The sequence below is a fragment of the Carcharhinus amblyrhynchos genome, chromosome 9 (assembly GCF_965287045.1).
Source record: "Carcharhinus amblyrhynchos chromosome 9, sCarAmb.v2.hapA, whole genome shotgun sequence".
Taxonomy (NCBI): Eukaryota; Metazoa; Chordata; class Chondrichthyes; order Carcharhiniformes; family Carcharhinidae; genus Carcharhinus; species Carcharhinus amblyrhynchos.
In genome coordinates, this window is record NC_137332.1 from 3,836,423 (window position 1) to 3,849,853 (window position 13,431).

The window sequence follows — 13,431 nt, forward strand, 5'->3', positions numbered from 1 at the left end:
ATTCATAGAACATAGAACACTACAGCACAAACAGGCCCTTTGGCCCACAAGTTGCGCTGATCATATCCATACCTACCAGGCCTATCTATAACCCCCAATCCCATTAAATCCCATGTACTCATCCAGAAGTCTCTTAAAAGACCCCAGCGAGTTCGCCTCCACCACCACCGAGGGCAGCCGATTCCACTCACTCACCACCCTCTGAGTGAAAAACTTACCCCTAACATCTCCTCTGTACCTGCTCCCCAGCACCTTAAACCTGTGTCCTCTCATAGCGACCATTCCAGCCCGGGGAAATAGCCTCCGAGAATCCACCCTATCTATTCCTCTCAACATCTTATAAACCTCTATCAGGTTGCCTCTCATCCTTCGTCTCTCCAGGGAGAAAAGACCGCGCTCCCTCAATCTATCCTCATAAGGCATGCATCCCAATCCGGACAACATCCTTGTTAATCTCCTCTGCACCCTCTCAATAGCTTCCACATCCTTCTTGTAATGAGGCGACCAGAACTGCGCACAGTACTCCAAGTGGGGTCTGATGAGGGTCTTACAAAGAGTGTCAACTGTGGATCGGGAGTCACAGGTAGACCAGACTGGGTAAAGGTGCCAGATTTCCATCCCTAAAGGGAACCCAGATGGGTTTTTCCGATAATGGATTCGTGGTCATCAGTAAATTCTCAATTCCAGATGTTTTATTGAATTCAAATTTCACCATCTGCCATGTGGGATTTGACGCTGGGTCCCCAGACCTTGCTCTGGGTCTGTGGATTACTAGTCCAGTGACAATACCACTGTGCCACTGCCGCACCTGAATACTGAATCAAAATCAGATACAGAAAGAGAATTAAAGAGAGGGAAGATATAATTGAGTAGAAACAGCCCTAACATTCTGTGGTGATATCTATGGTGCCAGTAGTTTGGGTATGATGGGTATAGAGGGATATGGGCCAAATGGGGGCAATTGGGATTAGTTTAGGGGTTTTAAGAAAGAAAGGGCAGCATGGAGAAGTTGGGCCGAAGGGCCTGTTTCCATGTTGTAGACCTCTATGACTCTAGTACAGGAAGCTGAGAGAATTTAGCCCGTGTGAATGGCGAGTCAGACAGCGAGACACCGTTCTCACACGGGAGGATATGACATGTTGGATAACAACATTGAGCAGCACTTCTCCACATGCCAGAGGACGCTGCGTAATCAGTGTATAGCTGACAGGGACTGATGTCGCTGAGTGCTGATGGTCTCACTGTTATTCTAAAAACAAACCTTGGACCAATGCCTTTTGACGTGAATTAAACTGCCAGCGAGAGAGGCAGAGCAAAACACACGGAGTGAGGTTTTCCAAATGGAGTTCCGTGGATCGAGAAATGAGAATAGATGATCGGGACATTTGATTCATGGAATCCCAGGCCTTTCACAGCCAATGATGGACACAATTCCTGAATTAACATTTCCAGTCATCTCCGTCATCGACTGAAACCGCATTGTTCTTGTGAAGTCAAACGGTGACAGGGGTTTGAGAACGGAGGGAGGGATTAGCCTTTATCCCTGGCACTGACCCTGAAGCATCATTCTTCATACACGGTGTTCATATCTACACTGCGCTTATTGGCTGGAATTCTCCCACCATTCCTGCCCCGCCGCTGCTGCAAGCGAGGATGGAGAATTTGGCGCTCAGCCAAATGTTCATTTGCCGCAGCGGGAAAATTCTGACTCGTATCCAAAGATGCGTGGAGGTGGGGGGGGGGGGGTTAGGCAGATTGGCTGTGCTAAATTGCCCCTTACTGTCAAGGGGACTAGCTGGGGTAAATATATGGGGTTATGGAGATAGGGTCTGGGTGGGATTGTGCAAACTCGATGGGCCGATTGGCCTCCTTCTGCACAGTAGGGATTTTACGATTATCTCTTAAATTGACAACAGGAAGAACATAGACACACAACTTGTCAATTTCTAACCCTCCTGAAGAAGTCATATTCGTCCTGAATCACTCACTCTATTCTCTTTCCACAGACACTGCCAGACCCACTAAGCCTTTCCAGCATTTACTGTTTTTCTTTCAAGCGACCGCAGTATTTCGCTTTCATCCTCACTTTCTTATGTTGTAATTATGTGTGAATTCAAGTTGAATCTATGTTTTAAGTCATCTGTGAAGCTAAATCATTCTCGTCACTCAGTACTGATGTCGCACAACTCACTGAATATTGCACTCAAATTAATTGGAAACACTCTGGCGTTCATATCAATCACTAGGCAGCAACGGCTGTGTGGTATTATCGCTAGACTATTAATGCAGAAACTCAGCTGATGCTCTGGGGACTCAGGGTTCGAATCCCGCCACGGCAGATGGTGGAATTCGAATTCAATTAAAAATATCTGGAATTAAGAATCTACTGATGACCGTGAAACCATTGTAGATTATTGGAAAAACCCATCAGGTTCACCAATATCCTTTCGGGAAGGAAATCTGCCATCCTTACCCAGCCTGGTCCACACGTGACTCCAGAACCACAGCAATGTGGTTGAGTCTTCGTTAATTGCCCTCAGACAATAAATGCTGGCTAGCCAGTGCTCCCCACGTCCCACATATGAATGAAAAAAAAGCCTTACTGTCTTCTGAGCGTCTACATCCTGTCCAGTTGAAACATTCTGCTAAAAGTAGATTGTATCTGGGTTTAGATCAACCTAAATCCCTGTTGTAGAACTTTGAATCTGATCCTGCACTGTCTCTGAAGAGAGAGAAATCCCACCTCACAGACTGTTGGAACTATTGTCTATGTACAGGTAAATCTCGGGTCATTCAGCAAGAGAGAACTCCCTCCCTAACTGCACTGTGGGTGTACCGACACAGTAAGAAGTCTGACAACACCAGGTTAACATAGAACACGACAGCACAAACAGGCCCTTCGGCCCACAAGTTGTGCCGATCACATCTATACCTACCGAGCCATAGAACTATCTGTAACTCCCAATCCCATTAGATCCCATATACTCATCCAGAAGGCTTTCAAAATACCCCAGCGAGTTCGCCTCTACCACCACTGACGGCAGCCGATTCCACTCACTCACCACCCTCTGAGTGAAAAATTTACCCCTGACATCTCCTCTGTACCCCAGCACTTAAACCTGTGTCCTCTCGTAGCGACCATTTCAGCCCTGGGAAATAGCCTCTGAGAATCCACCCTATCTATTCCTCTCAATATTTTATAAACCTCTATCAGGTCGCCTCTCAACCTTCGTCTCTCCAGGGAGAAGAACCTAGCTCCCTCAACCTATCTTCATAAGGCATGCCTCCCAATCCAGGCAGCATCCTTGTAAATCTCCTCTGCACCCTCTCAATAGCTTCCACATCCTTCCTGTAGTGAGGCGACCAGAACTGCGCACAGTACTCCAAGTGGGGTCTGACAAGGGTCCTATAAAGTTGCAGCATTACCTCCCGACTCCTAAACTCAATCCCTCGATTAATGAAGGCCAGTACACCATACGCCTTCTTGACCACATCCTCCACCTGCGAGGCCGATTTAAGAGTCCTATGGACCCGGACCCCAAGATCCTTCTGCTGCTCAACACTGCTAAGACTCCTACTCTTGATATTGTACTCCTGCATCCCATTGGTCCTGCCAAAATGGACCACTACACATTTATCCATGTTGAAGTCCATCTGCCACTTCTCCGCCCAATCTTGCAACCTATCTATGTCACGCTGCAACTTCTGACATCCCTCCAGACTATCCATAACACCACCAACCTTCATATCGTCAGCGAACTTACTAACCCATCCCTCCACTTCCTCTTCTAGGTCATTTAAGAAAATGACAAACAGCAAGGGTCCTAGAACAGATCCCTGGGGCACTCCACTGGTGACCGACCTCCATGCTGAAAAAGACCCATCCACAACCACACTCTGCCTTCTGCAGGCAAGTCAGTTCTGGATCCACAAGGCCAAAGCCCCTTGGATCCCATGCCCTCTCACCTTCTCAAGAAGTCTTGCATGGGGGACCTTATCAAACGCCTTGCTGAAGTCCATGTAAACCACATCCACCGCTCTTCCTTCGTCAATGTGTTCAGTCACATTTCCAAAGAACTCAACTAGGCTCGTAAGGCACGATCTGCCTTTGACAAAGCTGTGCTGGCTATTTCTGATCATTCTAAACTTCTCCAAATGCTCATAAATCTTGTCCCTCAGAATCCTCTCCATCAACTTACCAGCCACTGAGGTTAGACTCACCGGTCGGTAATTTCCTGGGCTATCCCTGTTCTCTTTCTTGAAAATAGGAACCACATCTGCAATCCTCCAATCCTCTGGAACCTCTCCCATCTCCATTGACGACGCAAAGATCATCGCCAGGGGCTCTGCAATCACTTTGCTCACCTCCCACAGTATCCTGGGGTATATCCCATCCGGTCCCGGCGACTTATCTATCTTGATAGAATTTAAACGTTCCGACACATCTTCTTTCTTAACATCCACATACTCAATCTTTTCAGTCCGCCGCAAACCTGTAGGGCAACCTCCCAGATCACTTTCCACTGTGAATACCGAGGCAAAGTACTCATTAAGCACCTCTGCCATTTCTTCTGGTTCCACACAGACTTTTCCCCCTTCACCTTTTATAGGTCCTATCCCTTCACTTCTCATCCTTTTACTCTTCACATATTTGTAGAAAGCCTTGGGATTCTCCTTAATCTTACCCATCAAGGCCTCCTCATGACCCCTCCTGGCTCTCCTAATTTCCTTTTTAAGCTCCTTTCTACAAGCTTTATACTCCTCTAGATCCTTACCATCTCCTAGCTCTCTGAACCTTTTATACACCTTTCCTTTCTTCCTGACTAGGTTCACCACAATCTTCGTGCACCACAGTTCCCGTGCCCTACCAAAACCTCCTTGTCTCATCGGAACGTTGTCATGCAGAGCTCCAGTCAAACATTCCTTGAACATCCGCCACGTTCCTTCAGTACGTTTCCCCAAGAACACCACCTTCCAGTTTACTCATCCAATTAACTGCCTGATGTCTTCATATTTCCCCTTACTCCAAACACCTTCCTAGCCTGCCTGATCCGATCTCTTTCCAATGCTATCGTGAAGGAGATAGGATTATGATCTCCATCCCCGAGATGCTCTCCCACCGAGAGATCCGTCACTTGTCCTGGGTCATTGGCCAGCACCAGGAAAAGTCCAACCAATTTATTTGTTAGTAAACTCACAAGCTTTTGGGATTTGCCCCTTCATCAGGCGAGTGGAGAGTTCTGGCCTCACACAGACAAAGGGACAAACCTCGAAAGCTTGTGAGTTTACTATCAAATAAATCATTTGGACTTTAACCTGGTGTTGTCAGACTTCTTTCTGTGTTTACCCCAGTCCAACGCCGGCATCTCCACATCAGTGTATCTACACCACAGGGACTGCAGCAGGTTCAAGAAGGCAGCTCACCACCATCTCCTTGAGGGAAATTAGGGATGGGCAACAAATGCTGGCCTAGCCAGCGAGGCCCAGATCCCATGAACAAATAAAAAATTCCTGAGTATTTCTGAAAAAAAAGAGACGTGCTGCTGAAGCTTCTCGTCTCGCCCTCAACAGGACAGGCAAGAATGCCAAATTTCAAAGAGAACAACGATTTACATTGCACGGAAAAAGCGAGCTGGTTGGGTGGCAGAGGTGTTGCCACAGAGAATTCGCCAGGGATATTACCACCCCTTACCCCAACACCCCCATACTTTGGTTTATTTCAAAAAGGAGGAAAGCCTGGACATGTTCCTTATGCCTGCAGAGGAGAGACTTCTGTTGCACATGAACACATGTAGCTTCCAGAAATTACTCTAACACCAATTTAAGATTATCAGTCAGGTTCATTATGAGGCTCACTTACACAAGCTTGAATGCTTACTTTTGTCCGTTCTGATGAGTACAATATGAAAAACTTTGACAGCATGTCTCTTTGTTTCAAAATAGCTGAAGAAGAGTCAAAATATTAACTCTGTTTCTCTTTCCACAGACACTGCCAGGCCTTCTGAGTTTATCCAGAAATTTTTGTTTATTATTTCAGGATTTCCAACATCTGTAGTATTGTGCTTTTATTTCAGTTATTTTAATCCTGGAAAATATTCAAACGGTTCATACCAAAAGTAATAGAACAATCTGGAAATACCCAGCAGGCTTGGCAGAGTGTGAGGAGAGAGAGAAAGACTGAGTCAGCGCTCTTTCACTAAGTGTTCAGCGCTGCACCTTTCCCCAATAGCCCATTCTCCGCTCCCTTTCTGCCACCAGTCTCACCATCCTGGGGTTTTTGGCTGCAGCTTTCTGTTAACCGGCCCTTCCTGGTCAGTGGCAGCTGCTACAGTCAGTGTTCCCAGCTTTCCCACACCCCCACTGCTCCCCAAACCCATGCTCCCCCACCCACTCCGCTCCCCCACCTCCCACTCCCCCACTGCCTCTGCTCCCCCACCCTCCCACCCCCCCCACCGTCTCTGCTTCCACACCCTCTGCTCCCCCACCCTCCCCCCCCCCACCGTCTCTGCTTCCACACCCTCTGCTCCCCCACCCTCCCCCCCCCCACCGTCTCTGCTTCCACACCCTCTGCTCCCCCATCGCCCGGTCCCCCAACCCCTCTTGCTCCCTCACTCCCCCACCCTCCCTGCTCCCCACCCCCCTTCTCCCCAACACCGCACTCCACCACCCCCTGCTCCTCCATGCTCTCCACTCCCCCATTCCCTGCTCCCCAACACCACAATTCCCCATGTCACTGTCTAAAGGCTTTTTAAAAGTTAAGTTGTACCTGCCTCTACTACTGCCTCTGGCAGCTCGTTCCAGACACTCACCATCCTCTGTGTGAAAAAATTGCTTCTCTGGACACTTTTGTATCTCTCCCCTCTCACCCGAAACCTATGCCCTCTAGTTTTAGACTCCCCTACCTTTGGGAAAAAATATTGACTATCTAGCTGATCTGTGCCCCTCATTATTTTATAGACCTCTATAAGATCATCCCTCAGCCTCCTACACTCCAGAGGAAAAAGTCCCAGTCTATCCAGCCTCTCTTGATAACTCAAATGATCAAGTACCAGTAGCATCCTTGTAACTTTCTAGTTTAATAATATCCTTTCTGTAATAGGGTGACCAGAATTGCGCACAGTATTCCAAGTGTGGCCTCACCAATGTCTTGTACAACTTCAACAAGACGTCCCAGCTCCTGTATTCAATGTTCTGACCAATGAAACTGAGCGTGCCGAGCGCCCTGTCCTGTGTATCTGTTGCGGCCAATCCCTCTTCCTCACCGTTGCAGCAACATATTCTGCCTGACATTTAGCCCTCCACAACCCAACCCCGGTTTCAACTCTCCATCAACCTTTCAAACACAACAAAGAGAATTCCAATAACAATATCTCCGTCCTGTGCCTTAACTCCCCCACTGACCATGCTGCTGTCCTGCTGAGAAGCAAGTGGTCCAATTCTTCTTCTAATAACCTGTTGCTTCCTTAAGTAAAAACAGAGACAAAGTAAAGCATAAAATGACACAATTATTTATTCTTTACATTGTTCTATTTCATTCAAACTCTATCACACAGAAAGCTTATTAATCCATAAACGCTCTGAGTACCTTATTGCCTTGTGGCTATCTGCCAAACATTAAATCCTTCAGTGCAAAGAAAATAGTTACAGGCGTAGGCCATTCAGCCCCTCAAGCCTGCTCCACCATTCGTAGAATCATAGATTCCCGTCAGTTTAAGTATTAATGTCATAAGTAGGCTTACATTAACACTGCAATGATGTTACTGTGAAGATCTCCTTGCTGCCACACTCCAGCGCCTGTTTGGGTACACCGAGGGAGAATTTAGCACGGCCAACGCACCCTAACCAGCGCGTCTTTCAGACTGTGGGAGGAAACTGGAGCACCCGGAGGAAACCCACACAGGCACAGGGGGGAATGTGCAAACTCCGCACAGACAGTGACCCAAAGCCACAGATCGAACCCAGGTCCCTGGTGGTGTGAGGCAGCAATGCTAACCACTGTGCCACCCTGCCCAGTGCAATGACTGAGCCTCCACAGACTCTGTGGTAGACAATTTCAAAGATTCACCTCCCTCTGAGTGAAGAAATTCCTCCTCACCCCAGTTGTGAATGGCCCTCACCATTATTCTGAGACAGTGTCCCCTGCTTCTGGACCCCCAGCCCTTCCCCGTCCCAGCCAGTGGAAACATCCTTCCTGCATCGAACCTATCGAGCGCTGTAGGAATTTTAATTGCTTCCCTAAGATCACCCTGTTACTCATCTAAACTCGGAAGAATATCGGCCCAGTCCCCTCAATCCCTCCTCCCAACACAATCCTGCCATCCCAGGGGTTAATTTGGTGGCAGGTTTATCCTTCCTTAAATAAGGAGACCAGAACTGTACACATTACACCAGGGGAGGTCCCACCAAGGTTCTGTACAATTGCAGCAAGACATTTTCACTCCTGTGCCCAGATCCCCATGCAGTGACAGCCAACTTACCATTTGTCTTCCCAATTGCTTGCTGCATCCACATACTAGCTATTAGTCACTCTTAAACAAGGAAGCCCAGGTCCCTTTGGACACCCGTACTTCCCAATTCCTCACCATTTAAGGAATACGTTGCATTTCTGTTTTATTTGCACCAAGTGGATAACGTCACATTTTTTCACATTATATTTCATCTGCCATGTTCTTAGCCGCTCACTTAACCAATCTCAATCCCCTTTAAGCCTCTCTGCGGTTCCCAAATCCCTGAAATAGATTGTGAGCAGCTGTGGTCCCAGCACTGATCCCAGAATCTGATGCCCCGGGAATGACCTCTTTATTCTTCCTCTCTTGTTTTGTCAAGAGTTGAAGAGTCACAGAGTCGTTACAATGCCAGATGGAGGCCATTCGGCCCATTGTGTCTGCACCAGCCCTCCGAATAAGCAATTCACTTAGTTCCATTTCCACACCTTCTCCTTGTATCCCTGCAGGGCGGCGCAGTGACATTGTGGTTAGCACTTGTATCTCACAGCGTCAGGGACTGGGGTTCGATTCCCAGCTCGGGGGGGTCACTGTTTGTGCGGAGTCTGCACATTCTCCCCATGTCTATGTGGGTTTCTTCCTGGTACTCTGCTTTCCTTCCACAGTCCAAAGGATTAGGTGCACTGGCCATGATAAATTGTCCCTCAATGTACCCGAACAGGTGCTGGAGTGTGGCGACTCGGGGATTTTTGGTGTAAACCTATTGCAGTGTTAATATGAGACTAATTTAAAAAACTTTAACTGTAACCCTGCACATTCTTCCTTTTCAGAAAACTGCCTAATTTCCTTCTGGTTGTTTCGATTGAACCTACCTCGCTCACACTCTCAGATAGTGAATTCCAAACCCTAACCATTCGCTGTGTAAATAAGTTTCTCCTCATCTTGCCTCTTTTATTTATGGTTTTTAAGCTGTACCCTTCTCTTTCTCGACCCTTTCACGAGTGGGGACAGTTTTCCTCCATCGACTCTGTCCCGCACCCTCCACGACTTTGGACACCTCGATCAAACCTCCTCTCATCCTTATTTCCTCCGAGGAAGACAACCCGAACTTCATCAATCTATCTTCATAACGGAAGTTCCTTATCCTGGGATCACCTTTGTTCCCCAGGCAGGGGAGGGAGTGAACAATGGGAAACCCCGTTGACAGTGGTGGGATGGGAAGATCCCACCACTGGCCAATGGCGGGTGGCCTCTGCTATGACAAAACATGTAATGGGGGGGGTGGGGCGGTGGGGGGGCAAATCCCGTCCCTGATTAAATTTGCAAAGGACAAAATGGTATTTCAGAAAGTAGGTTGTGATGAGGAGATAAAGGCTGAAAATTCCCAGTTCAATCCACCCTGGGAATCGTAATGGGCGGGACAGAGAATTCATCAAACTATTTAAATGTCCATTGAATGTGGCAGCTGGAAAATCCTCCCCAAAGGGATATCGATGGGTTGGGTGACAAAGCTTTGGCAGATGGAATACAACGTGGAAATCTATGAAATTTCACACTTCAGCAAGAAGATTGAAAAAGCAGTTTCATATTTAAATGGAGAGAGATTGCAGAACTCAGTGGTACAGAGGGATCTGGGTGTCCAGGTACATAACTAACAGAAAGCAAAGAGTGAGGGTAAATGGGTGTTTTTCTGGTTGGCCATCAGTGACTAGTGGTGTGCCTCAGGGATCAGCGTTCGGACTGCAATTGTTTATGATTTACATAGATGATCTGGAGTTGGGGACCCAGTGTAGTGCGTCAAAATTCACAGATGACACTAAGATGGGTGGAAGAGCAAAGTGTGCAGAGGACGCTGAAAGTCTGCAAAGAGATATAGATAATCTAAGTGAGTGGACGAGGGTCTGGCAGATGGAGTACAATGTTGGTAAATGTGAGGTCATCCATTTTGGTAGGAATAACGGCAAAATGGACTGTTATTTAAATGGTAAAAAATTGCAGCGTGCTGCTGTGCAGAGGGACCTGGGTGTCCTTGTGTAGGAATCACAAGGAGTTGGTTTGCAGGTGCAGCAGGTCATTAAGAATGCAAATGGAATGTTGTTTGTTGCCAGGGAAGTAACGATAAAAGTAGAGAGAAAAGTAAAATACTGCATGTGCTGGAAATTTGAAATAAAAACATTTGAAATAAATGCTGGACAAAGTCAGCAGGTCAGGCAGAGTCTGTGGAGAGAAATAGGAAACTTCCAGCCAATTTTTCAATATGACCCTTCTACAGAACTCCAGACTCCAGGACATCCCCACTACCGAAAGTCGGGATGTTTTGCTCCCATTGGACTGGGTATTGGTGAGACCACGTCTAGAATAGAATATACTATAATATGCTATATAGTATTATATATAATATATAATACCATATATATAATATATATATAATAATATATATTATATATATATATAATAATATAATATATAATAGAATAGAATGGATAGGTTGCTGATCGACAGGAGAGTCTGAGGGAGGGAAAGGAAGTGGAGTTGAGGCCATAACCAGATCAGCCATGATTTTATTGAATGATGGAGTGGGCTCGAGGGGCTGAATGGCCTCTTCCTGCTCTCGGTTCAAACGTTCCTATGTGTGGGACTTTATCAAAGGCCTTTTGAAAATGTCACATTCGCCGGTTCTGCCTAATCTGCTAGTTACATATTCAAAAAACTCCAACAGGTTTGTCAAATACAGTGGTTAGCACTGCTGCCTCACAGCGCCAGGGACCCGGGTTCAATTTATCTGGAGTTTGCTTGAGTTCTCCGTGTCTACGTGGATTTCCTCTGCGTGCATCAGTTTCCCCCCCCACACTCCAAAGATGTGCGGGTTAGGCTGATTGGCCGTGCTAAATTGCCCTTAATGTCAGGAAGATTATTAGGGTAAGTACATGGAATTATGGGGTTAGAGCCTGGGTGGAATTGTTGTCAGTACAGGTTCGATAGACTGAAAGGCCTCATTTTTCACTATATGATTATAAATTCTCCTGACTCTACCTGTTTTGGGTCCACATTTGTCTTGCTGATCTTTTCCTTGGTTCATTTCTATTGAAGCCTTTACAGTCCATCTTTATGCTTCTCACTGTTTATTTACATATTCTATTTTCTTTATGAGTTCCTTCTTCCTCTGCTGAAATCTAAGATGCTCCCAATCTGCCTCAGACAAACTTCCCCCTCATATCTTTGTGGTTTCTTCTGTTTGAATTTAAGATCCTGTTTTCGATTGAAACCGCACCACTTTCAGACTTCATGTAAAGTTCCACCATGTTATGATCACTCTTCCCTAAAGACTCCTTTACAACACCCAATCCTTTCCTATTTAGATCTTACCAAACCTGAACCAGTGCGTTCTCTGGTTGCCTCCTCAATGAACTCTCCTCGAGAGAACCATCTGAGTAAAATCATTCAGCTTCCTCTTCAAAATACCCGCAAATTCCATTTTCTATAAATTATATAAACTCATCAAGAAAGAATGCGCGGAAATGTTAATGTAGTTGTTGGGGTTAAAATAACCCACGACATTTTATGATTGATTTGTGTCATTTTGCTCAGTAATTTGAGGGTAAAACTGGGAACAATATATCCGGTGGGATTTTACAGCTAGAGTAGAAATTCCCACCCAAGGTCAACGGGTTGTCCGCCCCTCGCCCTCGTCTCCGATTTTATAGAATTCTAGCGCTAATCTCAAAGTCCCAGGGAAACATATTTCGCTTGTAAAGAAATGATGTGTTTTGGGTATATGCTTTCCTGTGGCTTTCCCGCTCGTCACTTACAAACCCAAATATTCACTGGTTCTGCCTAATCTGCTAGTTAGATATTCAAAAAACTCCGACAGGTTTGTCAAATACAGTGGTTAGCACTGCTGCCTCACAGCGCCAGGGACCCGGGTTCAAGGAGATAGAATGGGAAAACCCATCAATTGCTGTCAGCGGCTTGAGGCAGTTGTTTCCCAATAGATTGTTGTGCAGTTATACAATGCTGTTTCTGTTGAGGTATAAATTCTCAGTGGTCATTGTGTGTCTCTATGTGTGGCAACGTGATATCTAGGGGGATCATGGTGTTGTGGGAGCACCCGGAGAACGAGGATATCCTGGAGACAAGGTAAGCTCCTGAGCTTCAATGCAATCTGTTTCTTTTTTTTCTCCCACTCTTGCTGAATGACATAAAGATAGCAGGAAGCTATCGGCCCATCAGATTAATGTGTCAGTGGGAAGATCGTACTGGCCGTTTTGGTTGAAGTGAGCATTGTCTGGAAGTTGAGATCATCTCCCAAGATGCTTCCTGTTAGAGTTTAGAATCTTCAACCTCATCTGTGAGTTTCTTGTTAAAAACCGTTAGCAATAAGAAACGACAATTTTTTTTTCAAGGATTCTGAACTTTTGGAGGTGGAGAGGTTGGGTGGAGGGGGGTGGGGGTGGCGGTGGGTGTGGGTGGTGGGAGTGGGCGATGGGTGTCACCTCCAGCCCAGCCGAGTTCGCAGTCACCTTTGAGCCAGTATTTCCGATCACCTCCTACACACCATCAGCACTTACCTGACTGCAAACGCATACAAAACTTGCACACCAGCCTACACAGGAACAACATTTATATGGCAGCTTTAAAATACTAAAACATCCCAAAGTACTTCACAGCAGTCTCTCACGGAGGCATTAGGACAGAGAAGCAAAGGTTTGGTCAAAAGACATAAGCATTAAGGAGTGTCTTAAAGCGGGGGGAGAGAGGGAGAGAGGTGGAGTGGTGAAGGATGTTAACAGGAGACAATCTAATTGGTAAGACCAAAACAAAGACACAGATCTTTACTTTATTGAGAAGGTTTGTTGACTTGTTCCGTCTCTCTGCTCTCCTCTCGTTCCACCCAGTGTCCCAACTATCAGGTGACATGGTGGCACAGTGGTTAGCACTGCTGCTTCACAGTGTCAGGGACCCAGGTTCAATTCCGGCCTCAGGTCAC

The 13,431-nt window shown here is 46.5% G+C and overlaps 1 protein-coding gene across 1 annotated transcript in view; it reads left to right on the forward strand.

Annotated features, from left to right (window-relative positions):
• Positions 1-13,431, forward strand: part of col24a1 (collagen type XXIV alpha 1) — a 317,299-nt gene that overhangs the window by 158,442 nt on the left and 145,426 nt on the right. The window contains exon 17 of the mRNA XM_080195089.1: positions 12,528-12,581. Within this exon, the coding sequence (XP_080051215.1) occupies positions 12,528-12,581 (54 nt within the window). The remainder of the gene's footprint in view (positions 1-12,527; positions 12,582-13,431) is intronic.